The following is a 22129-nucleotide window of genomic DNA, read 5'->3' as shown; positions in this document are numbered from 1 at the left end:
TAAAAAACTGCGGAGCAAACTGATGTTACCCTCGCTCGCCAACTGAAATAGTGGGACTCAAAACAAAACGACTCCTCCCGCCCAGCCCCCGCCATTCTCGTCCGACGGCTCTGTGGTCATGGTCTCTACAATGGCGGAGCCGTTCCTAGGGTTAGGGTTCTCTATTTTCTTCTGGATTCTGATTTCAACCTCAGTTGCTGCAGATCCTTCGCTTCAGGAATTCGAGGCGTTACATTTCCCTTCGGAGCTTGAGCAGCTGAAGTCTAAAATCTCGTTTCTTGGTCGGTTTTACGTCATTGCTTCCTCTTCGTTTCATATTTGTTTTAGTGATTCTAGGAACTGTGGGAGAGGAAGAGGAAACTCTTTTGATTCGGTTTCAAAATTCAGCTAACTGTTAATTATGGAATGCGCTTTCTCTTTTCACTTTCGGGATAATGATCGTCTACATTTGACTGTTCAACTTGGAAAAACATCTGACTATTAGGTGTCAGCGAAACATTATATTTAATTTCTGTTCTGTTCGATTCCTTGATGTGAGTTCCATTTCTCTGATTTTCGTTGTTCTTATGTTCTTTTTGAAGAATCAAAGATTGACGAGAGAGACTATGAATTGAGAAAGAAAGATCAAATCATTTTACAGTTGGAAAAAATCATTCGAGAGAAATCAAACAAGGTTGTAACGTTAGAGAGTGAAATTGCATTTCTTCGGGTGAGGTCTCTTTATCTTGTTAAAAAAAAATGCTCGTTCATTTGTGCTCGATCATTACGTGACATAGCACCATGGCTTTCTTGTCGGAACTCTTAAGTGTATTTTTCCTTCATTGGACGTTGCGGTGTTTAATGAATTACTGAATATTGTTATCGTTCTCAAGAATTTTTCTGATGTGTGGCTTCTTTGACTTAATATTGTTAACTTTTTGTTTGCTGTTATCTAAGATTTCGACTCCTGTCAAATTAATTTTTCTTGATAGCAAAAAGGACCATCAGACAGCAAGGAGCATACGAGTAAGGAATATACACATACACGGACAGATGAACTTGAGAAGCAGGTTATTTTCTACTGCAAGTCCTTACATTATTCTGATAATATTGTTGATAGGTTTGCTAAACTTAGAAAGGAAATTATAGAGAAAAATCAGAGAAAATATGTATGCAGATACTTTGGAATTCCACCTACGAGGGAGCATCTTTCTCAGTAGTTTCCCCCAAGTGGCATCATATCTTTTCTTTTTCCATCTCTGTGTTTGTTCTTTTGACAACTTTATGTATGAACTTACAGTTGTTCCAATGCATGGTTTCTCATGGCTATACTCTTCTTCTGTATGGTAGTTTAATAAAAGCAATCAAGCAGTTCCAGTCCATCTAATGTTCAAAGAATAGATTTTTTTTGTAGTCTAGGCAAATATTAAAACTTATTGGTAACATGTCTACTTTAGCTTCCTAACTTTTTGACTTGGTTCACAATAAATCATTATTGCTTCAGATTTCAATGGTAGATAGTGTCGTGTTTAACGTAGTATTTTATGTTGACTTACAATCAGGTCTATGGAAGTTGTCGTTCTTGCTTTGCTGTTCTATTAAATCATCTTCAGGTAATTTGGTAAGTTCGCTAATCTTAGCATAATAGGGCGACAGCCAAATTTGTCGATTCTCTCCTTTTTGCAGACTTTTTGGCATGAAAGTGGAAGACCAGTGGCAAATAAAGCATTTTTTGAGGTTTGGTTTAGCTCATATGTTTTTTTTCTTTGATAAGAAGAGACACTTTCATTGAGAAAAATGAAAAGAGATACAAGAGAAACAAAAAGGGGCTTACAAAGAACAGCCCAGAGAGGAGTCCCTTACAGAAATGGACTCCAATCCAAAAGAATGAGACCTAACGGATAAATATAAAAGGCCTTAGAAACAGAGCCCCATTAAGAAGTATTAAATCTAATGAGATCCTAAACATAGTCAACAGATTTCTCCAATCTCTTGCTTGTGGGTTTAGCTCATATGTTTTTACAACTTGTATAACTTTGATTAATAATCTGAAGTTGAAGCCTCCAATCTCTTGCTTGTGGGATTAGTATCAGTCTTGCTGTCTGGTTTTCTTATCTCAGCTACTGAAAAGGAAAGCTCAAGTACAGCAGTGGCTTAAGATCCAAGTTGAAGTTATTGTAACTGTGAGTTATTCCCTTTTCATTAAATTAAAAAAAAAAAACGAATTCATTAATTGTGACTTATGTGAGATACATATTCTACATCCCCTTTATATCATCTGTTCAATACTTTGGATTTGACAATTTAGGTTCAATAATTGCTGATGCCTTTTAATGTTGAAGCAACCGAGTTCTAATGACATTAGAGTTGTTCCAGAATTCCTAAATTGCGTATATCATATGTCTTCCAATATGAAGCAATCCACAATCCAAAATTGTGCTACCCTTGAGTTTGAAATGATTAAACCGAACAATGCTATTCAATTACTTCTTTTCTGCATTTATATTAGATATGCAGGTTTGACTTAAGGTTATTGACCCATTTTACTGATGGCGTGTATCTGCATTTAACTTGTCGAGTGATTGAAATTCCTGTCATATTTAGTGTTACTACTCATGCTCGAACGGAGCAATCCAAATTCATTTAACCTTTTGACTTTAAGATAATTCCACCAAATGTATTTCTATCCTAAGTTGCAGCTAACACTTTTTACATCTGAGTTTTTCAATAATCAGGCATTGTTGTTAGGTCTCTCATTTTGATGGCTATTATCACATTGCATAAATTTTATTTTTTAAATTTTATGTTAAACTTTTTTTTTGTTATAAAAATGAGCTTGTACTACTTTAGTTACTTTTCTAATTGTTGATCTGTTTAATCACATGAAGGAACGGATTCCAAATTTGATAGAACAATGTTTGGTATTTACAACCTATGTCAAATCCCATGTTCGATGTTGGGCTACTAAAACAGTTGATATGTACTACGAAGTTAAGAATTATGGTGTACCCCTGGCTCTTCAGTTTTTTCAGGTATGAACATGAGATAAGGTCAAATAATTTGCTTCTGTAAGATTGTAAGACTGTTGTGCCTGTGAAACTAAAGTATTTACCAAGCCATACATGGATCAAATGGTGACATAGCAAAACTCTGCTGGGAGAATCACATTGCATAAAGTTTTTTTCTTGTTTATTTTTAAAATTTTATGTTTTATTATAAATATGAGCTTATACTACTTTGGTTACTTTTCTAATTATCGATCTGTTTAATCACATGAAGGAATGGATTCCAAATTTGATAGAAGAATGCTTGGTATTTACAACCTATGTCAAATCTCATGTTCGATGTTGGGCTACTAAAACAGTTGATATGTACTACATAGCTAAGAATTATGCACTGGCCCAGGCTCTTCAGTTTTTTCAGGTATGAACATGAGATAAGGTCAAATAATTTGCTTGCTTCTGTAAGATTAATGTGCCATTTTTTGGCATTGATCGACTGTTTCACAGGAAACTAAAGTATTTACCACGCCATACATGGATCAAAGTGTGACAATAGTAAAACTCCACTTGGAGAATCACATTGCATAAAGTTTTTTTTATTGTTTATTTTTAAAATTTTATGTTGAAGTTTTTGTTTTGTTATAAATATGAGCTTGTGCTACTTTGGTTACCTTTCTAATGGTTGATCTGTTTAATCACATGAAGGAATGTATTCGAAATTTGCCAGAACAACGCACGGTAGTTACAACCTTTGTCAAACCCCATGTTCGAAGTTGTGCTACTAAAACAGTTGATATGTACTACAAAGTTAAGAATTATGCGGTGCCCCAGACACTTCAGTTTTTTCAGGTATGAAATGGGATAAGGTCAAATAATTTGCTTTTGTAAGACTACTGTGCCATTTATGGCATTGGTTGACGTTGTCACAGGAAACTAAAGTATTTACCAAGTCATACATGGATCAAATGGTGACAGTAGCAAAACGTCGCTTGGAAAATCACATTGCATAAATTTTTTTTATTGTTTATTTTTTAAATTTTATGTTAAAATTTTTGTTTTGTTATAAATATGAGCTTATACTACTTTGTTTACTTTCCTAATTGTTGATCTATTTAATCACGTGAAGGAATGGATTCCAAATTTGATAGAACAATGCTTGGTATTTACAACCTACTTGAAACCCCATGTTCAAGGTTTTTCTACAAAAACAGTTGATATGTACTACAAAGTTAAAAATTATGCAGTGCCTCAGGCTCTTCAGTTTTTTCAGGTATGAACATGAGATAAGGTCAAATAATTTACTTCTATAAGACTACTGTGCCATTTATTGCATTGGTTGACGTTGTCACAGGAAACTAACGTACTTACCAAGCCATACAAATACATGGATCAAATGGTGACAGTAGCAAAACTCCGCTGGGAGAATGCACAACATGCCCTGTGTCACAATCGCACCTTTTTAAAGCAGCTCGAGCGATTGTGCGGCACTTGCTCTAGCTCAAACGAGCAAGTCAGCCGGGAAAAACTGTAAGTTGCGGACAATCTCGGTCGTGGGTCTAGCTTCCGCTCACGTTTTAGGAGAAAATTGGTTTTAGAAAACGTGAGAGAGAAAAACAGTTGAAAACATCTTTAAAACAAGCATTGTAGACATTGGATGCAAGAAAGCTTTGATTGCAAGAAAGTATACAACACATGGTCGGGGGGAGGTTTGATGACTACTTGGTCCCCCCTAAGGTACATTATAAGGCATTTTTGGTGTGGCAGGTGTAGACGTCCTAAGTGGCGAGGAGTCACTCGGTGGCCTACAGGGCCCGTGTGAACTCCGATTGGCTTGAAATTTGGCGTGCTTACATAACTTACTAATACACACCTAGTTCCAAAGCCGCTCGGCCAAAATCCACCTACAACCCCAAAAACCCGATACAAGAAAATTACACTAGAAAACTTTTAAAGACATGAAAGGAAAGCGAGTGGTGAGGATGGTTTGGACATGCGGCCATGGGTAACACACCCTGGACAAGCATGCCCACAACATTCTCCCCCACTTAAACGGTTGACGTCCCTGTCAACTGCTGTAGCTTGAAGTCCTCGATCTTCGTCTTCCAGGCTTCAAGGTCTTCTTCTCGTTCCCAGCTGGTCTCTGCATCAGGTAGGTCCTTCCATTTGACGAGGAATTCTCGAACTTTTCGAACGGGTCTCCCCACCTTTCTGGTTCTCTCTGCAAGGATCTCTTCTGCTTCTTTGTCTTCCTTCTGTTTGAAGTCGATGGCGGGCCGCACAACAGCATTGCGTTCGTCATCCTCAAGGTCGGGGTGGTAAGGTTTTAAATTGCTCACGTGGATCACCGGGTGAATCTTCATCCAAGCTGGTAACACCACCTTATACGAGACACTCCCCACCTTCTTAACGACTTCCACGGGTCCCTCGTACTTTCTCACGAGTCTCTGGTCTTTGCGTCCTCGGAAACGAATCTGTTCTGGCCTCAACTTGATAAGAACTTTGTCGCCTACTCGAAATTCGAGAGGGCGTCTCTTGCAGTCGGCCCATTTCTTCATATGCTTGGAAGCTTTTTCCAAATATGCTCGAGCAATTTCTGTCGTCTGCTTCCATTCCTTTGTGAAGTTGTGGGCTTGAGGGCTTTTCCCCGCATACGGGTGGTCAAGAATATGTGGCATAGACGGCTGTCTTCCGCACACAATCTCAAAGGGGCTCTTTCTTGTTGAGGAACTTGTCTGGCCGTTAAAACAGAATTGAGCCACATCTAACAGCTGGACCCAGTTCTTTTGTCTGGCATCGATGAAGTGACGCAGGTATTCCTCAAGCATGCTGTTGAATCTCTCTGTCTGACCATCAGTCTGTGGGTGATACTCGAGGAAATGTTCAAGCTTGAACCCAGAATAGAAAAAAGTTCCGTCCAGAAGGTTCCTGTAAATCGGCCATCCCTGTCGCTAACGATGTTCGTCGGAACTCCCCATAGCTTTACTATATGTTTGAAGAACAGTTGCGCTGTCAGCTCGGCGGAACACGTCTTGGGAGTCGGAATGAAAGTTGCATATTTGGAAAATCGATCGATAACGACAAGAATGGCTTCATGTTCTCCTACCTTGGGCAAGTGAGAGATGAAGTCGAGCGACACACTCTCCCATGGTCTCGTAGGAGTTGGTAGGGGTTCAAGCAACCCTGCTATTTTAGTCCTTTCTACCTTATCTTGCTGACAGATAAGACAGGTCTTCGTGTATTGCATCACATCTTCCCGCATATTTGGCCAAAAGTACCCCTTTTTCAGCAAGGCGCAAGTCCGTTGCCACCCCGGGTGACCAGCCCATAGTGTATCGTGACACTCATGTAGGAGCTTCTTTCTCAGGTCTCCCATTCTTGGCACGTACAGTCTGTTTCCTCTTGTAAATAATAGGTCCCCTTCAACCGAGAACTGGCGGGTCTTCCCGGTCTTAACCAGCTCGACCACAGTTCGGGCGGAGGGGTCTCTTTGAAGATACTCTCTAATAAGGTCACGGATCGACCCGTCCACTTTGCTGGCATGAATGTGGGCTAACATGCACAGGGCCGCATGTTCTCCTTTACGGCTAAGAGCGTCGGCAGCTTGGTTGGACTTCCCTGCCTTGTGTTCAAACTTAAAATCAAACTCGGCTAACAATTCCTGCCACCTGGCCTGTTTGGATGTTAGCTTAGGCTGATTGAAGAAGTGGCAAATTGCACTGTTGTCCGTCTTTACCACAAAATATGAGCCCAACAAGTACTGCCTCCAAGACCTGAGGCAGTGAACGACGGCTAGCATTTCTTTCTCTGATACGGTATAACGTCGTTCCGCATTATTCAGCTTGCGACTTTCGTAAGCGATCGGGTGACCGTCTTGGAGAAGGACACCACCTAACGCGTAGTCTGAAGCATCCGTTTCTACTTCAAACGGCTTCGTCACGTCGGCTAGCCCAAGTACTGGGCCTTTCATCATGGCCGCCTTTAGATCTTCGAAGGCGTCCTGACTTTCCCTCGACCACATCCAGGTCATTCCTTTCTTCAGTAACTCTGTCATTGGGGTGGCTCTCCTTGAGAATCCTTCGATAAATCGTCGGTAGTAGTTGGCCAACCCTAAAAAGGAGCGCAACTCGGTCACAGAGGTAGGGACTCTCCATTCTTGGATCGCCTTTACCTTATCTGTGTCCATACTGATTTGCCCTTGTTCGATCACGTGGCCAAGGAACGTGATCCGCTTCTGTGCGAACGCACACTTTTCCTTCTTTACGTATAGCTGATTCTGCCTGAGTTTGTCGAAGACCAACCTGAGATGGATCTGGTGTTCTTTCAGCGTCGGACTGTATACCACTATATCGTCTAGATAGACTACCACAAACTGATCGAGATATTCGTGAAAGACCTGATTCATCATAGTACAGAACGTGGCAGGGGCATTCGTTAATCCGAAAGGCATCACGAGGAATTCAAAAGCCCCATACCTCGTCACACAAGTAGTTTTAGGCTCGTCACCTTCTGCAATACGCACTTGGTAGTAGCCCGACCTGAGATCCAATTTCGTGAAGTATTTAGCTCCATGTAATTGATCAAACAGGTCGGTTATGATTGGGAGGGGATACTTGTTGCGAACCGTGACTTTGTTGAGGGCTCTATAGTCAATGCACAGACGCAACGTCCCATCTTTCTTTTTCTGAAACAGCACAGGGGCTCCGAAGGGAGCTTTAGCTGGGCGGATAAACCCAGCGTTTAACAACTCATCTAGCTGTTTTCGGAGTTCGGCTAACTCCGGTGGAGCCATCCGGTACGCATTCTTTGCTGGAGGTTTAGCTCCTGGAATGAGCTCGATTTCGTGGTCAATCCCTCGTCGAGGAGGTAAGGTCTTCGGTAAACTATCTGGCATTATGTCAACATACTCTCTCATGACAACTTGAATTTCAGGTGGGACATCTCTTGTCTCCACCGGCTGTTCGACCATCGGAATGGCCATAAAGGTAGGTTCCTCCCGGTTGAGGCCTTTCTTCAACTGTAACGCGGATATCATCCTTATGCCACCAGGTTGTTTGATGCTAGCTGTGACTACAGTGGGACTATTACTAGTGACAATCATACACTTGGCCAGAGGCATCGGTATGACTTTATGTTCGATGAGGAATTCCATCCCCAGTACAACGTCGAAGTCGTCCATGCGAACTACTACGAAATCGACACTGCCTGTCCACGTCCCTAATTTCAACGTCACTCTTTTAGAAACTCCCACAATGGGTAGAGCTTCGGAGTTGACGGCCTTCATCTTACCCGTATCCTTCTCAATAGTCAATTTCAGTCGGTGGGCTTCCTGTTCCGATATGAAGTTGTGGGTTGCACCCGAATCCACCATGGTGCTCTTTGCAGGGTTACAATTGATCGTAGCATCTACGAACATAAGCCCCTTTTCGGACGTTCCTTTGGGTCCATTGACCCTCTTTTGAATGGCAGATAGGAATTTTAACGCCCCCATTCTAGGTGTTTCTTCGTCTTCTTCCTTCTCACAATCCGTTCCAACTTCAGGTTCATTGCACGACTGAACGGATGCTTGAAGGGCAGTAAGGGCAGCTCGGTGTGGGCATTCAGCTACCCGATGGGGACCTTTGCACAAGAAGCATGATATCGGCCTTTGAGCGTTTTGACTTTGTGGATAGGGTCCTCGGGAAGGACCGGGATTCGGGCCTTGAGGTCTCTTGTCAGCTCCCCCACTCTTTGGGGTAAAGGGTTTGAACGTCTTGTTTCCCCCAATGGGGTTTGTAGCATTCTTTTTTGGGTGGGATGGTTCACTGCTATAGTCTAGCAATCTTTCGGCAGAGGCCATGGCGGTGGCAAGGTCTTGTACCCTTTGTTCATACAGCTTGGTTCGGGCCCACGGTTTCAATCCTTCGATAAAGACGAACACCTTGTCTTTCTCTGACATGTCGCGAATATCCAGCATCACGGCAGAGAATTGTTTCACGTAGTCCCGGATTGTTCCAGTGTGTCGGAGTTCACGTAGCTTCCTTCTAGCCATGAACTCGACATTGTCGGGGAAGAATTGACCCCTCAATTCTTTCTTCAGATCATCCCAGTTATTGATCGTGCATCGACCATTCTGAATGTCGTTGACTTTAGATCTCCACCACAGCTTTGCATCATCAGTAAGATGCATGGTGGCCAAAGTCACTTTCATCTCTTCTGACGTTGTCCCTGTAGCCTTGAAGTACTGTTCCACGTCGAACAGGAAGTTCTCGAGATCTTTGGCGTCTCTATTGCCATTGAATGGTTTGGGCTCTGGGACCTTCAACTTGTTGAACCCCATGTTCGCTTGGTTGGGAGTTTGATTTCCCACGGCTCGCATGGTTAGGTTCACTCTAGTGCTTATTTCCGTCATCTCAGCTCGGAGGGTGTCGATGGTCACTTTGAAGTCTTCTGTCATTTCGTTAAACAATTGCATCATTGCCGAATGCGAGTTGTTTAACTCTCCCATACGTACTTCTATCTGTGTGTTTGGGTTCGTGGAACTATCTCCACGTTCGAAGCTACCAGGACGTGTAGCTTTGCTTTCTAGGGTCTCAACCCTCATGGCTATATCTTGTATCGGCAACCCGTCTACACGGGCATTCACTGCGTCTATTTCTCCAAACTTCTCGGAGAATTCATCAACTCGCGCCTCCAGCAGACGGAGGGAATCAGGGACTTCTCTTAGGTAGAGAAGTTGTTCTTCTATCTCTACCAGTCGGTCGACGTGCGACTTGCTCAGTTGTTTTGTCGTCGACATGGTTCCGGACTTTTTCGGGTCGAGGAGCTAACTAAGCTCTGATACCACTTGTCACAATCGCACCTTTTTAAAGCAGCTCGAGCGATTGTGCGGCACTTGCTCTAGCTCAAACGAGCAAGTCAGCCGGGAAAAACTGTAAGTTGCGGACAATCTCGGTCGTGGGTCTAGCCTCCGCTCACGTTTTAGGAGAAAATTGGTTTTAGAAAACGTGAGAGAGAAAAACAGTTGAAAACATCTTTAAAACAAGCATTGTAGACATTGGATGCAAGAAAGCTTTGATTGCAAGAAAGTATACAACACATGGTCGGGGGGAGGTTTGATGACTACTTGGTCCCCCCTAAGGTACATTATAAGGCATTTTTGGTGTGGCAGGTGTAGACGTCCTAAGTGGCGAGGAGTCACTCGGTGGCCTACAGGGCCCGTGTGAACTCCGATTGGCTTGAAATTTGGCGTGCTTACATAACTTACTAATACACACCTAGTTCCAAAGCCGCTCGGCCAAAATCCACCTACAACCCCAAAAACCCGATACAAGAAAATTACACTAGAAAGCTTTTAAAGACATGAAAGGAAAGCGAGTGGTGAGGATGGTTTGGACATGCGGCCATGGGTAACACACCCTGGACAAGCATGCCCACAACACCCTGCCGCCCTACTAGAAAAATGTTGCTGGGGCATATCAAAAGATCATTAACTTCGCAGCATCATACCATCATCAGGTATTGTTTGCTTGCTTATAATACGACTTAGATTACTGTCGACTTCCTATCAATGTAAGTTTGCTTTGGGAGTTTCACCAAGAATGAGAACTTGAGAAGTGTTGACTTCCCACTCCCATGAATAGTCTATCGTAGCTTTCTTATTCTATGACTTGCCTCAGATTTTGATGGTACATAGTTCTGTGTTTAACGTAGTGTACATGTTGATTGTTGACTAAAAAATAGGTTCATGGAGGTTGGTATTCTCGCTGGTTTGCTGATCGTTTAAGTCATCTTCAGGTGATTTTACAAGTCTTTCTATGGGTTGTTCTGAAGTACAGTTGAAAATTATTCTCAAGTTAAGAGTTATTTTGCTAACTATTTAATCAAGAATAGCTTAAAAACTAGCCAAATATGCTTTATGTATCAGAAAAGAAAACTGAGAATTATTTTTTCGTTATCATTCTCAAAACACCACCAAAATTTCTTCTCTGACCCATCTTCTCTTTACAGTCACTGTGGAATGAAAATGGAGGAGTGGTAGCTAATAAGGCATATCAAAAGGTTTGCTTCCTCGTGTTTTTGATCACTTGTACTATTTGAATCGATAACCTAAAGTTGAAGCTTCCTGTTTCGTGTCATTTTGATTAGTAATCAGTCTTACTTTCTGATGTTCTTATCTCAGGTTTTGGAAAGTAAAGCTCAAATATGGCAGTGGCTTGGTATCCACCCTTAGATTATTAAAAAAATTGTGAGTTATTATCCCTTTTTACTCTAGTTCAATCTGAACTAGTGTTGAGTTAATTTAATCAGTTTTCTTTATTAAAAAAAATATGGAAAAACCGATTGTAAATTTATTAGTGATGAGTTAACATTATTTAGTTATTCTACGTTTCAGTACTCGCAATTGAAAGCTTGTGTTGTAAAGAGAAGCAAATTAAAGTTATAATAAATTATAATGTGGTGTTTTCTAATAAACTATCTTGACACAGTATTTTCAATCGATTATCGAGGAACATCGATGGTCTAGTTGAAGAACTTTTTTTTTAGTACAATATGTTGGGGAGGGGACTCGACTCACGATCTCTTGGTTGGAGGTATGTGCCAATTACGCTGAGCCATGCTCGCTTTGACGGTCTAGTTGAAGAACTTAGTTTATGGTTGGATTATAAATATATTGTTTACTAGAGAATTAATGGTATTAAGGTATAAGATGTAATAGGGGTAAAATGGACTTCTGATCAAGCTGTGATTTCAAACCACTCGTAAAAGGCTACATGCAATCCTAAAATAACATACAGCGTATAACAGTGCAACTTCGAATTTATAATGAAGGAACTTTGAAATAATGAATAAAAATTAATCAATCAATTATTCTGTATCTTGGAGCTTACGTCCATAGATAAGAATATTGATAGATCAATTTTGTTGACAAAAAATTGAGTTTTGAATGTTGAAATTTATATTTAATATATTGGATACATTAAAGAGAAAAGTTATATTTTATTAATACATAAGATATATTGATAAAATATTTATTTGAATGAGATTTAAATTTTTTTAAATGAATTTTAATATATATGAGATGGTAAAAGAGCTAAGAAATTGAAGTGCAAATTTTGTAATTTTGAGTTTAAAGTCTTTAATTTTTAAGATAGGTCAAATTTTGTACAATTTATGTTTCATTTAGATTAAAATCTCACCAGTTATCGTAATGATTTAATTTCTGTACTTTCACTAAAGTATCGATTTAATCTCTGAAATTTAATTTGTAACGATTTAATCTATGTAAACAAGGTAGAAAAAGCTGATCGTTCTAATTTGTATGTAAATAACTTGTATGTGCTAATTTGTAAAATTTATCAAGTAAATGTAAATAACTTGTATGTGTTAAGACCGTGATTTAAATTTTAGAACTATTTGACCTCCTTGAAATCTGTTAATGGCGAAATTGTGGTGGCAGGATTTAATTCCTTAGGTTAAATTATATTTTTAGTTGATGTGTTTTTCACCGTCACTTTAATATAATTTTTATATATTTTTTAATACAACAAAGGTTACAATCAAGAATTGGACCTCTCATCTCAAAGAAAGTAATTAGTACTTATCTATTGGGATATGTGGGATCATAATTTCTATTCTCCAAAAATTCATTATCATTTTCTTAATACTATATTATTTTCTTTCTATTTTTGTTAATCCTTACCAATAATATATTAAAACTTGTAACTACTTTAAAATAACAATTATTTTTTTATTCAAGATCTAAACCAATGTCATCCTCCAAATTTCAAAGGTTAAATTTAAAAAGGTTAAAACTTATTTGAAAGGGAGACTCCAGTTATAAATAGATTTTAGAAATAGAATAATATATTAAAACTTGTAAGTACTTTCCAACGAATTATAATTCATTAATCACTTTAGTTTATCGTATAGCCCTCTATTATACATTTAATCATCGCAAATATTTTAATTATGATTACAAAACTTTCCATTTGAATAAATGACGCGCTGAGAGTGGGGCTAGTTTCGTCCAAAAGCTGAATTCTTTTTTCTTTCCTTTTTTTTTTGTTGAAGGAGAAAATTGTTTAGTTTTGTGTTCATATGATTTTTTTTAATTATTATAATGTGTTCATATGATTATATATTATTATTATAATATTATATAGTGAATTAAAACGTCGTTCTGTGACAAAATTCTGTTCATTTGAAACTGGAACGCCAATCCTACGACTGCTCCGTCCACGGCTCTCCGACATTTTCTTTCCCTCCTTTTGAGAGAGACAACGAAGCGTTTCTGACATGCAAATGGAAATCGAAGACTTTACAACACAAGTTATTGAATTCTATTCATTTCAGCGGGGTTATATGAATGCGTGATTGCTTTTTATCCTTTTCTTTTTCATGATTTGGATCTTGGAAGTGGACGGGGGGAAGCTGTAATAGTGAACCGTCGGTTCGTGGCTCCGGATGTTTGTTTCGTCGCCTCGAGATCGTTACGTGCGTATGATTTGTTAGCTCATTCCATTTTTTTTTTCATTTGGTTTTTGATTACTGAATTGAGTGTTTGGATTCCGATTCCGATTCCGTTTTCTGTTTCTATATGTTCATTTGGTGACTCGTAGTTTTGGTTTGTCGGATTGCTGCATAGTTTTCTCGGAGAGGAATCTATCCTGTACATTTTCTCTTCTTTAATTGTTATTGTGATTCTTTTTCTCCCGTGTATTGACTACTCGCACTGGTGTGTTTGCGTCTTCGATTTGAATTCATATCGTGTTGTTATTATTATTATTATTATTATTATTATTTCTGTCATTTGGAGGTGCGGGTAGGTCTAGCTTTAAGCTATAGTTTTGGGTTGGTTTGACTTTTGTGTGGAACTGTAGATTACTCGAGTGACGTTGGGCGTGTAGATTGGTTTTAGTTGTTGGAATGCTTCAGAGCATTGAATGTACTATTCTTCTTATCATGTATAGTTATCTTACCCGTGAATTCTTTGACTGCTTTTAGAGAGTCTTGTTGCAGAGCAACGATGTTTGGTATTATTGAAAATTTATGTGCTTTATGTTCTGTTTATTAGGGAAAATTGTTGGGAAGTAATTTGTCGTTCACAAAAAATAGAAGATATTAAGCAACCTTTGAGGCTAATTGATATTTCTAACGAACATGCTTATTGTAAAAGTTTCTATCAGTGTACTGGGCTTAGGCCTTGTGTACTTTTTATTAGGTTTTTACCCTGGAATGAATTATGATAATTTTGAGTTCTATAATCATTTGGAGCTTTACCTTTTCCGTGTAAGCTAGTCGGACAATTATTTAACTTATTACCTGGTTCTGTATATGCTATTAAATTGTAGGTTTCCTTCATCAGTCAATTTGCAGATTCTCTGCTCTCTGGTAGACTTTTGACATGCAATTCTCTCATTTAAGAAGCGCATATTGGTAGATAGCAATCATGGTGCAAATCAATTAGAAATATAGCTGCAGACTGCAGTACATTTTGTTGAAGATGAAGACAACTCAGGCATGGTGTCCTGGCGATTTGCAGATTTTGCCTGGGCCTCGACATCGCCCTCATATGAAGAAGCCTCTGTGGATCATCATCTTGGTCTCCTTCATCATTGTCTTCCTTATCTGTGCATACATGTATCCACCTCAAAGTAATAGTGCCTGTTACATTTTTTCTTCTAAAGGTTGTAAGGCCATTACCGACTGGCTTCCGCCTGCTCCTGCAAGAGAACTTACTGATGAAGAGATTGCTTCTCATGTTGTTATTCAAGAAATTTTGAATTCACCTATTGCACCATCCAAATCTACAAAGATAGCATTTATGTTTATGACTCCAGGGTCTTTGCCGTTTGAGAAGCTGTGGGATAAGTTTTTCAATGTAGGTTTTTGTTTTGTTCTTATCTTAGCTGTTTCTTACTCTTGTGTTTCAATAACTTGATATGTTTCTATGTTGCTTTTTCACTCTCAAGATTTTGCAATCTCATGTTTGGAAGAGAAGAATTCATCATACCATACTCTCAGTCCTTTCTCTCTTCTTAGGTTTATGGTATATTACATAGCCTAGTGGTAGCTGCGACAGAATCATGTTTAATTTGATGTGATACTGACTTTTGACAGAAATAATCAATTATTTACATGCACAGCATACTAAAAAACTATTTTCTTTTAATTAGTTTCATAAGCCACAGATATTTGATGTCTATCAAGCCTTGGAACACATAAAGAACGAAATATGTTTGAATGAAGGGAAGTCAGTTGTTTTGACATTGACTTGTTATTCTTTATATTGTAAATCCATAGCTCCTATAAATGTTATCCACAAACTGTTTTTTACCAGAAACTCATTCATGTCTCTTGGCAGGGTCATGAGGGCAAATTCACTGTTTATGTCCATGCATCTAAGGAGAAACCAACTCATGTCAGTAGCCACTTCTTGAATCGGGATATTCATAGTGATCAGGTGCCTTAAATTATGCTTAAAAAACTAATAGAGAGCTATTATTCTATTTGGCGTTAGAATGAAATCCCCAATGTCTCTGCATATGCTTGCCTGATGGCAAATTTTGCTCCTGTCATATGGATCATTCTTATGTGCCTTGTTTACTGTGTTGATAGGATGCCCTTCCTTTTTTCCCCCTCCCTCCCCTTATGGGAATGAATACACCTTTTCAAAATATAATTTTGATTCTAAGATTCTAACACGTCAATTTCTTCATAATATTTTCAAAGAAAAAATAGAGTAATTGTATTCTTTGGAAGAGTCATGAAATGAGGTAAAGTGTACTTCAGTTCTATTTTATTGTGACATGCACATTATCCTTTTTCTGAAGCCCCTTCCTTATGAGAATGTAAATAAGCGGACATGCAATTGACGGTTATTGCAGGTGGTGTGGGGTAAAATTACCATGGTTGATGCCGAAAAAAGATTGTTGGCAAATGCTCTTCAAGATCCAGATAATCACCATTTTGTTTTACTTTCTGATAGGTGACTGATATCAAACGTTTTTTCCTTTATATGAGTTGTTATTACATTCTTATCCTTAACTTTAATATCCTTTTATTCTGCAGTTGTGTACCTTTGTATAGTTTTGACTATATCTACAAGTATCTGATGCATTCAAACATAAGTTTTGTAGACTGGTGAGTATATCCCTTCATGCTTGATCTCCATGTGTCCATTTTATTATGACTTACGTGGAACAGCTATGACTCCCAACTTCCTTTTGAGAAATTACACGCACACGCCCGACTTCTAGCAGCTGGTCACTTATCAGATTGCAAGACTTTTGAGTTGTTTGTAGAATATTTCTAATAGGTTCAAAATTTTCTCTCAGCTTTCAGGATCCTGGTCCACATGGAAATGGCAGGTATTCAGAGCACATGTTACCAGAAGTGGAGAAGAAACACTTTAGAAAAGGTGCTCAGGTACAAATCATGTGAGAAATATTACAATTTATAAACTCTCTGAAAATTGCGTTGATTCATCCGACTTTCCACAGATTTGATTTGTTCCATGCTGCTACTTAATTTTTATTTTCTTGGAAGAATCCTTTTATACACTGATGGAAATACTTGTGTATTCTGGTACAATCTTTGATTTCTGTGCTTGTCTGGATTGCCGGTTTAACCATTTAAACATTTCAGTTTTCTCTTGATTATTTTTAGTCATTTGAAATGTTGCAAACCTTAAAATTTTTTAATTCTTTGATCGATCCTATCTTATTTTCTTTCTTTATTCCTTTTATTACTTGGGTTTTTGAAGTCATATTTCAAATAGTTGCTGCCTGATTGGATAGACCTAAGGATACATTGGTTCATACATCTGTCTATTTCGTCAGCATCTTTGACTTTAAGGCGTAGATTTGAGATTGAGATATTTCTTCTATGTGCATATGTGATAATTAATGAAATAGCTTGAAAATTTAAGCTCAATTTTCTTTATTTATGCAGTGGTTCACGTTGAAACGGCAGCATGCTATAATAGTAATGGCTGACAATCTTTATTACTCAAAATTTCGTGATTACTGCCAGGTGATTGTAAAATTATGTGTTTGTATTTCTGTTGCAAAATTAGGAAACTTAAATCTGTGTGGTTTTCTTTTACACTTCTTTTTTACATCTTAGTGGTATATTATAATGCTCTCTCTCTCTCTCTCTCACACACACACACAAGCAAGATGAGTTGAAATGTTTAGACTCATCATGTTCTTGTACATGCTGGGAAAGTTTTCGTTTGATTATATTTGCTAATTGCTCACAAGTATGCATACATGATTCCTCCTAACCAAACTTCATATCTGGATCGAATCATATATACTCTATTTTCTTTGGGTTTGATCTGTATTAGGAGTACAATTTGATAATCTTTTTTATTCTCTCTTTCATCTCATTGATATGTCCTGGTGCACTCATGTCAATCCCTTTCTGAGTGCTCACAAGTCTGCAAACACTTATCCTACTGAAAACCATTTATTGGTTGAGATTTTTTGTTAGTTTTTATATGTTTAACCATTTTTCATTTTTGTGTCAAGTTCTTGCCCTTTTAAATCTCTGCAGTTTTCATCTTCTCTCTTTCTCTCGTGTAATTGATCAATGATCATCATTAATAGTCAATTATGATAGATCCTCTGCCCATGTGGTTACTTACAACTGTGTATTGATATGTATATTCCCATCCACAGCCAGGTCTAGAAGGGCACAATTGCATAGCTGATGAGCACTACTTGCCAACCTTTTTCAATGTAAGAGCTTCTCCAAACGCATCTTACCACAGAGAATTTCCAGTTTTTCTTGCTAAAAAGTTCCCCTTTTTACATCCTTTAGATGATTGATCCTACTGGAATAGCAAATTGGTCAGTAACACATGTTGATTGGTCTGAAAGAAAGTGGCATCCAAAATCGTATAGAGCAGAGGACATTACCTATGAGCTTTTACAGAAGATTACAGTATGATTTCTTTATAATACAATATATTCACTTTCCGGTTTTCATTAGTGAAGCTCCAGAATATTAGCTTTCCTTATCAGTTTCAGTTTATCTTCTACTCGCCCTTGTGCTATAGCCCTACTATATGGTTAGGTGATTTAAAGAGGAAAAGTATTGTGGATGCTGATTAGTTTTCATGGTGCTATCTTTCCAGTCAATTGATGTGAGCGTGCATGTAACAAGTGACGAGAAGGTATGCTTTTTTGGTTATTAGAATTGAAGCTTTGTCGATGTCTTGATCTAATGGTTGTTTTCTGGGGCCTCAACAGAAGGAAGTACAAAAGTGGCCATGCTTGTGGAATGGTTTGCAGAGGCCATGTTACCTATTTGCAAGAAAAGTCTATCCCCAGGCTCTGGATAAGTTGCTGTATCTTTTCTCCAACTATACAACAATTTGAGTTAGGTTTTTATGTTTGTTTTTATTTCAAAGTAAAGTTTCAGATTCTTTGGCTGCATCAATAACTTCCGAGCCTTTGTTCTATCTGGTCTTTATATTCCGTTCAAGGTTGTAAATTCCTGGCCTTGGGGAGGATTTAATGTGACCGACCACAATTCTTGAGTGCATCGAGCTGCTTGCTGAGTGCCTATGGTGATCCTCAGATAGGAAGGAAGCTAACAAGTTGGTGTTGCTTCCTCGGGGATGAGCGATATATCATCTATATTTCTTTTTTACTTTCCTTTTTTGAGGCTTTTTCTTTTGTTACTTTTAGAACAAACGATTTTGGAGAAGAATATATCCATAGATCTTGTAGAAATATTTTGTAAACATGAGGTTCTGAATTTGCATCTTGCAACTTTTTATAAATATACTGTCTTTTGACTTTTGAGTTCCATATTTCTGTGCGGCAATTCAATCATAAAGCTCTGCAAATAGGATGGATACACAGGTCTGTTTCTCTATCTCAAAAAGTTTGGAAATGGACTAATTGCATCATTTCGTCTGTTAACTTGAGGTTGCCAGAAAGTTTTCCTGCTCTGCTTCTAGGTTCATTCAAAACCGACTTTCGGGTTCACTGGGCACTTTCAGAGACGACAGATTCGTTTTACCTGCAAAGTCAACTATCATTATGTGAGTCTTGTCTGGTAAGTTTTTAATTTTATGCAGCATTTTCCGCTCTGGGCTCTAAATATCTTCAGGATTCATCTGATGCTTATATTATAGACATTCACATTTCATATGGGAAACAGTTTCTATAATCTTCATCTTCCATTTCTCTCCATATCTCTGAATTTCTTACTTAGCACATGCCCTTCTTATGAACTGATACCTTAATATTTCTCCCCCTATCTTTACCTGCTTGTCTTTCTGGTTCTACATGTCTTTTACATGATATTTATTATGCATACAAGTGTTTGAGAAATCAACATGGTTCTATTCTTTGCCAAACATCAGCTTCTACATGGTGACTCTGTTGCTCTCTCTGCATCATCTTCTTCCTTTCCTAACCTCCGCATTTTATTTGTCCACAGCCGTAATCTCGTCCACCGACGTGACGACGAAGCCTTCACGTTTGGTGACTAAGCTCATCCATCGCAACTCTTATCTACATCCACTCTACGACCCAAATGAAACAGTCGAAGATCGCTCAAAGAGAGAGGAGACAAGTTCAACCGAACGCTTTGCTTATCTCGAATCCAAGATTAAAGAATTGAACTCTGTTGGTGGCAATGAGGCTCGAGCAAACCTCATCCCTTTCAATCAAGGTAGTGGATTTCTCGTTAATTTCTCAATCGGTCAGCCACCCGTGACGCAGCTTGCGGTGGTCGACACCGGTAGCTCCCTCTTGTGGGTGCAATGTTTGCCTTGTGTCAACTGTTTTAGGCAATCTGGGTCATGGTTTGATCCTCTAAAGTCATGGAGCTTCAAAATATTGGACTGTGACTTTCCTGGCCATAACTACGTTCGTGGCTACAAATGCAATGACTTTCATCAAGCTGAGTACAAATTGAGGTACCTTGGAGGAGATACTTCAGAAGGAATTCTTGCTAAGGAATCACTTCTCTTTGAGACACCCGATGAAGGTACACTTCAACCCAAAAAATTAATGAATAATTTGGTTTTTTTTTCCTTGAAGACGAAGAAAAGCTATTCAACATGACAAATAGTAGAAAGTATTTTCAAATGCAATTTCTTGAGATTGTCACAGAACCTTAACCAACTGGGTTGAGTTGGTGGTTCAACTAAGTAAAACTTTGTGTCTAGCCCATAAAGTTGTTTGGGTCATCATAGAATAGAAATATTTTAGTGACATGAATGGATTCTCTTATTTTAATCATGCCATATACCAATGGCCAAAAAGAAAAAAGGGGAAAAATTCATAGTAATAGGCAGAAGCCTGAGCACCTTGTCACTTGTATATATATGTATGTGTGTGTATATATATATATATATATTACTTATTTATTGAGTTAGGACGATTTCTAAAGAAGAAAAAACATGAGCATTTTAAAAATGCTTACCAACACTAAAGTAATATTTAAACCTAAATTTAACTAGAAAAAATAATAGTCCTAATCATCGACCCTTTTGGTATTTCGAAATCATTTTGAATGGTGACCTATATACTAAAATGTCAAACATAAACCGAAAACTGAGCTAAACTGACGTTGAGTTGCGAAGAGTGCAAACAAAGTCCTAAAAAATGGAGGGTACGAGACCTTTCGAGTAAAACAAAAAGAAAAAAAGAGGGTTATGTTCAGAACCTACCTATCATACCATTTAATTAATTTATTTGGGTACCTGGGCACCGTTATTCTTGAGACTTTCTATTTTTTTTTTCCTTAATTTAACAAAGGTGGAGTTGAAATCTGAACCTTCGTCCACTGATCGGTTAAAATAAAAATGTGTGAAACTTTTGTTGTGTTATGTTCACTGTGCAGGTAAAATCAGAAAGGCGAATTTAACATTCGGGTGTGGCCATATGAACACCAAAACCAACAGAGACGACACCTACAATGGCGTCTTTGGGCTCGGCGGCTATCCCCACATAACAATGGCCACTCAACTCGGCAACAAATTCTCGTATTGCATCGGCGACATCACCGATCCTCTCTACGCCCACAACCACCTTTTTCTGGGCCACGGCGCTTTCATCGAAGGCGACTCCACCCCTCTTCAAATCATCTTCGGCCATTACTACGTCTCTCTGGAGGGCATCAGCGTTGGATCCAAGAGGCTCAAAATCGACCCAAATGCCTTCCAAATGACTTCAGACGGCAGAGGCGGCGTTCTCATCGACTCTGGAATGACGTACACCAAGCTCACCAATGGCGGATTTGAGCTTCTTTTCGACGAGATTGCGGATCTCATGAAGGGGGTTTTGGAGCGCATCCCGACGAGGAGGAAATTCGAGGGGCTGTGTTACAAGGGAGTTGTGGGTCGAGATCTTGTTGGGCTGCCGCCGGTGACGTTCCATTTCGCCGGCGGCGCCGATTTGGTGCTGGAGTCTGGGAGTTTGTTCCGGCAGCACGGTGGGGATCGGTTCTGTTTGGCGGTTTTGCCGAGCAATTCCGAGATGATGAATCTGTCTGTGATTGGGGTTTTGGCTCAACAGAACTATAATGTGGGTTTTGATCTTGAACAGATGAAGGTTTTCTTCCGTAGGATTGATTGTCAGCTTCTTGGCGACTAACTTCGTTGCTGCAGCTTTACAAAGTTGGTTCAGAATGTTCAGTTGAGGGCTGGTGTTCACAAACTTCATATTTCATCAATGCCCAAAATCAAATATATGTTTTTCAAATTTAGTACCTATGGTTTAAAAAGTCAGTTTAGTATCTTATGTTTTAAGATTCTTATCAAGAGGTATATAGTAGAAAGAGGGTAAGAGAGGCTCGGAGAGCAACCCGTTGGCTAGAACGGGGTTAGAATAGCAAGATGCAGAATGTAGGTGTACATTGAGTCTGGTTTGGTTATTGGTCAAAATGAAACTATATCCTGCCAAAACGTCACGAGTACATCATATAACAAGAAGGTGTTTCTATGTAGCGCAACAATTGTCTTATATGAGACTCGAGATATTCCTCGCTCTATGACATGACTCTATAAACTTGGATAGGTTGCTACACTTTATATATAATATATATATATATGTATCAACATTTTATATAGAAGCGTATGCTTCTATCACATTTCTCAATTATATCTTTCTTATTAAAATCGATTGATTACAAGTTTGTATGGT

General features: G+C 38.7%; 3 protein-coding genes across 15 annotated transcripts; all 3 read left to right on the top strand.

The window, feature by feature from the left end:
* Positions 1–11673, top strand: LOC111007463 (uncharacterized). 5 transcript variants are annotated; one of them, XM_088124680.1, is made up of 14 exons: positions 5–281; positions 582–709; positions 972–1049; positions 1542–1592; positions 1666–1716; positions 2100–2162; positions 2868–3011; positions 3259–3402; positions 3687–3830; positions 4108–4251; positions 4333–4508; positions 10701–10754; positions 10968–11018; positions 11140–11339. In XM_088124680.1, the coding sequence occupies exons 1-12, from the start codon at positions 119–121 to the stop codon at positions 10741–10743; spliced, it is 1329 nt and encodes a 442-aa protein (XP_087980806.1). In that variant the 5' UTR covers positions 5–118; the 3' UTR covers positions 10744–10754; positions 10968–11018; positions 11140–11339. The 5 variants fall into 5 exon arrangements, with proteins under 5 accessions (XP_087980809.1, XP_087980808.1, XP_022135531.1 ...); XM_088124683.1 differs by lacking the exons at positions 4108–4251; positions 4333–4508 and adding an exon at positions 11447–11673 and having other exon boundaries at positions 1–281; positions 11140–11205; XM_088124682.1 differs by lacking the exon at positions 3259–3402 and having other exon boundaries at positions 1–281.
* A 1368-nt stretch (positions 11674–13041) lies between these two features.
* LOC111006958 (glycosyltransferase BC10) lies at positions 13042–18781 on the top strand. Of its 9 annotated transcripts, none has more exons than XM_022279072.2 (12): positions 13049–13454; positions 14312–14841; positions 15325–15423; positions 15848–15948; positions 16032–16103; positions 16298–16388; positions 16914–16994; positions 17645–17704; positions 17787–17909; positions 18103–18141; positions 18218–18346; positions 18454–18781. In XM_022279072.2, the coding sequence occupies exons 2-11, from the start codon at positions 14464–14466 to the stop codon at positions 18344–18346; spliced, it is 1173 nt and encodes a 390-aa protein (XP_022134764.1). In that variant the 5' UTR covers positions 13049–13454; positions 14312–14463; the 3' UTR covers positions 18454–18781. The 9 variants fall into 9 exon arrangements, 8 of the variants coding, with proteins under 8 accessions (XP_022134766.1, XP_087981190.1, XP_087981191.1 ...); XM_022279073.2 differs by having other exon boundaries at positions 13051–13454; positions 14312–14562; positions 14648–14841; positions 18218–18781; XR_015791428.1 differs by lacking the exon at positions 18454–18781 and having other exon boundaries at positions 13043–13454; positions 18042–18141; positions 18218–18244.
* Positions 18782–19333: 552 nt separating this feature from the next.
* On the top strand, positions 19334–22106 carry LOC111006977 (putative aspartic protease At2g35615). The gene is made up of 2 exons (XM_022279100.2): positions 19334–19970; positions 20829–22106. Exons 1-2 carry the CDS (start codon positions 19349–19351, stop codon positions 21578–21580), a joined length of 1374 nt encoding a protein of 457 aa, XP_022134792.1. The 5' UTR covers positions 19334–19348; the 3' UTR covers positions 21581–22106.
* The last annotated feature ends 23 nt before the right edge of the window (positions 22107–22129 follow it).

The sequence above is a fragment of the Momordica charantia genome (genome assembly GCF_013281855.1).
Source record: "Momordica charantia cultivar OHB3-1 chromosome 6 unlocalized genomic scaffold, Mcharantia_2.0 BLBB01000006.1, whole genome shotgun sequence".
In the NCBI taxonomy this organism is placed as follows: domain Eukaryota; kingdom Viridiplantae; phylum Streptophyta; class Magnoliopsida; order Cucurbitales; family Cucurbitaceae; genus Momordica; species Momordica charantia.
Note: the sequence above shows the minus strand (reverse complement) of the source record. Positions and strands in the feature narration are given on the sequence as shown.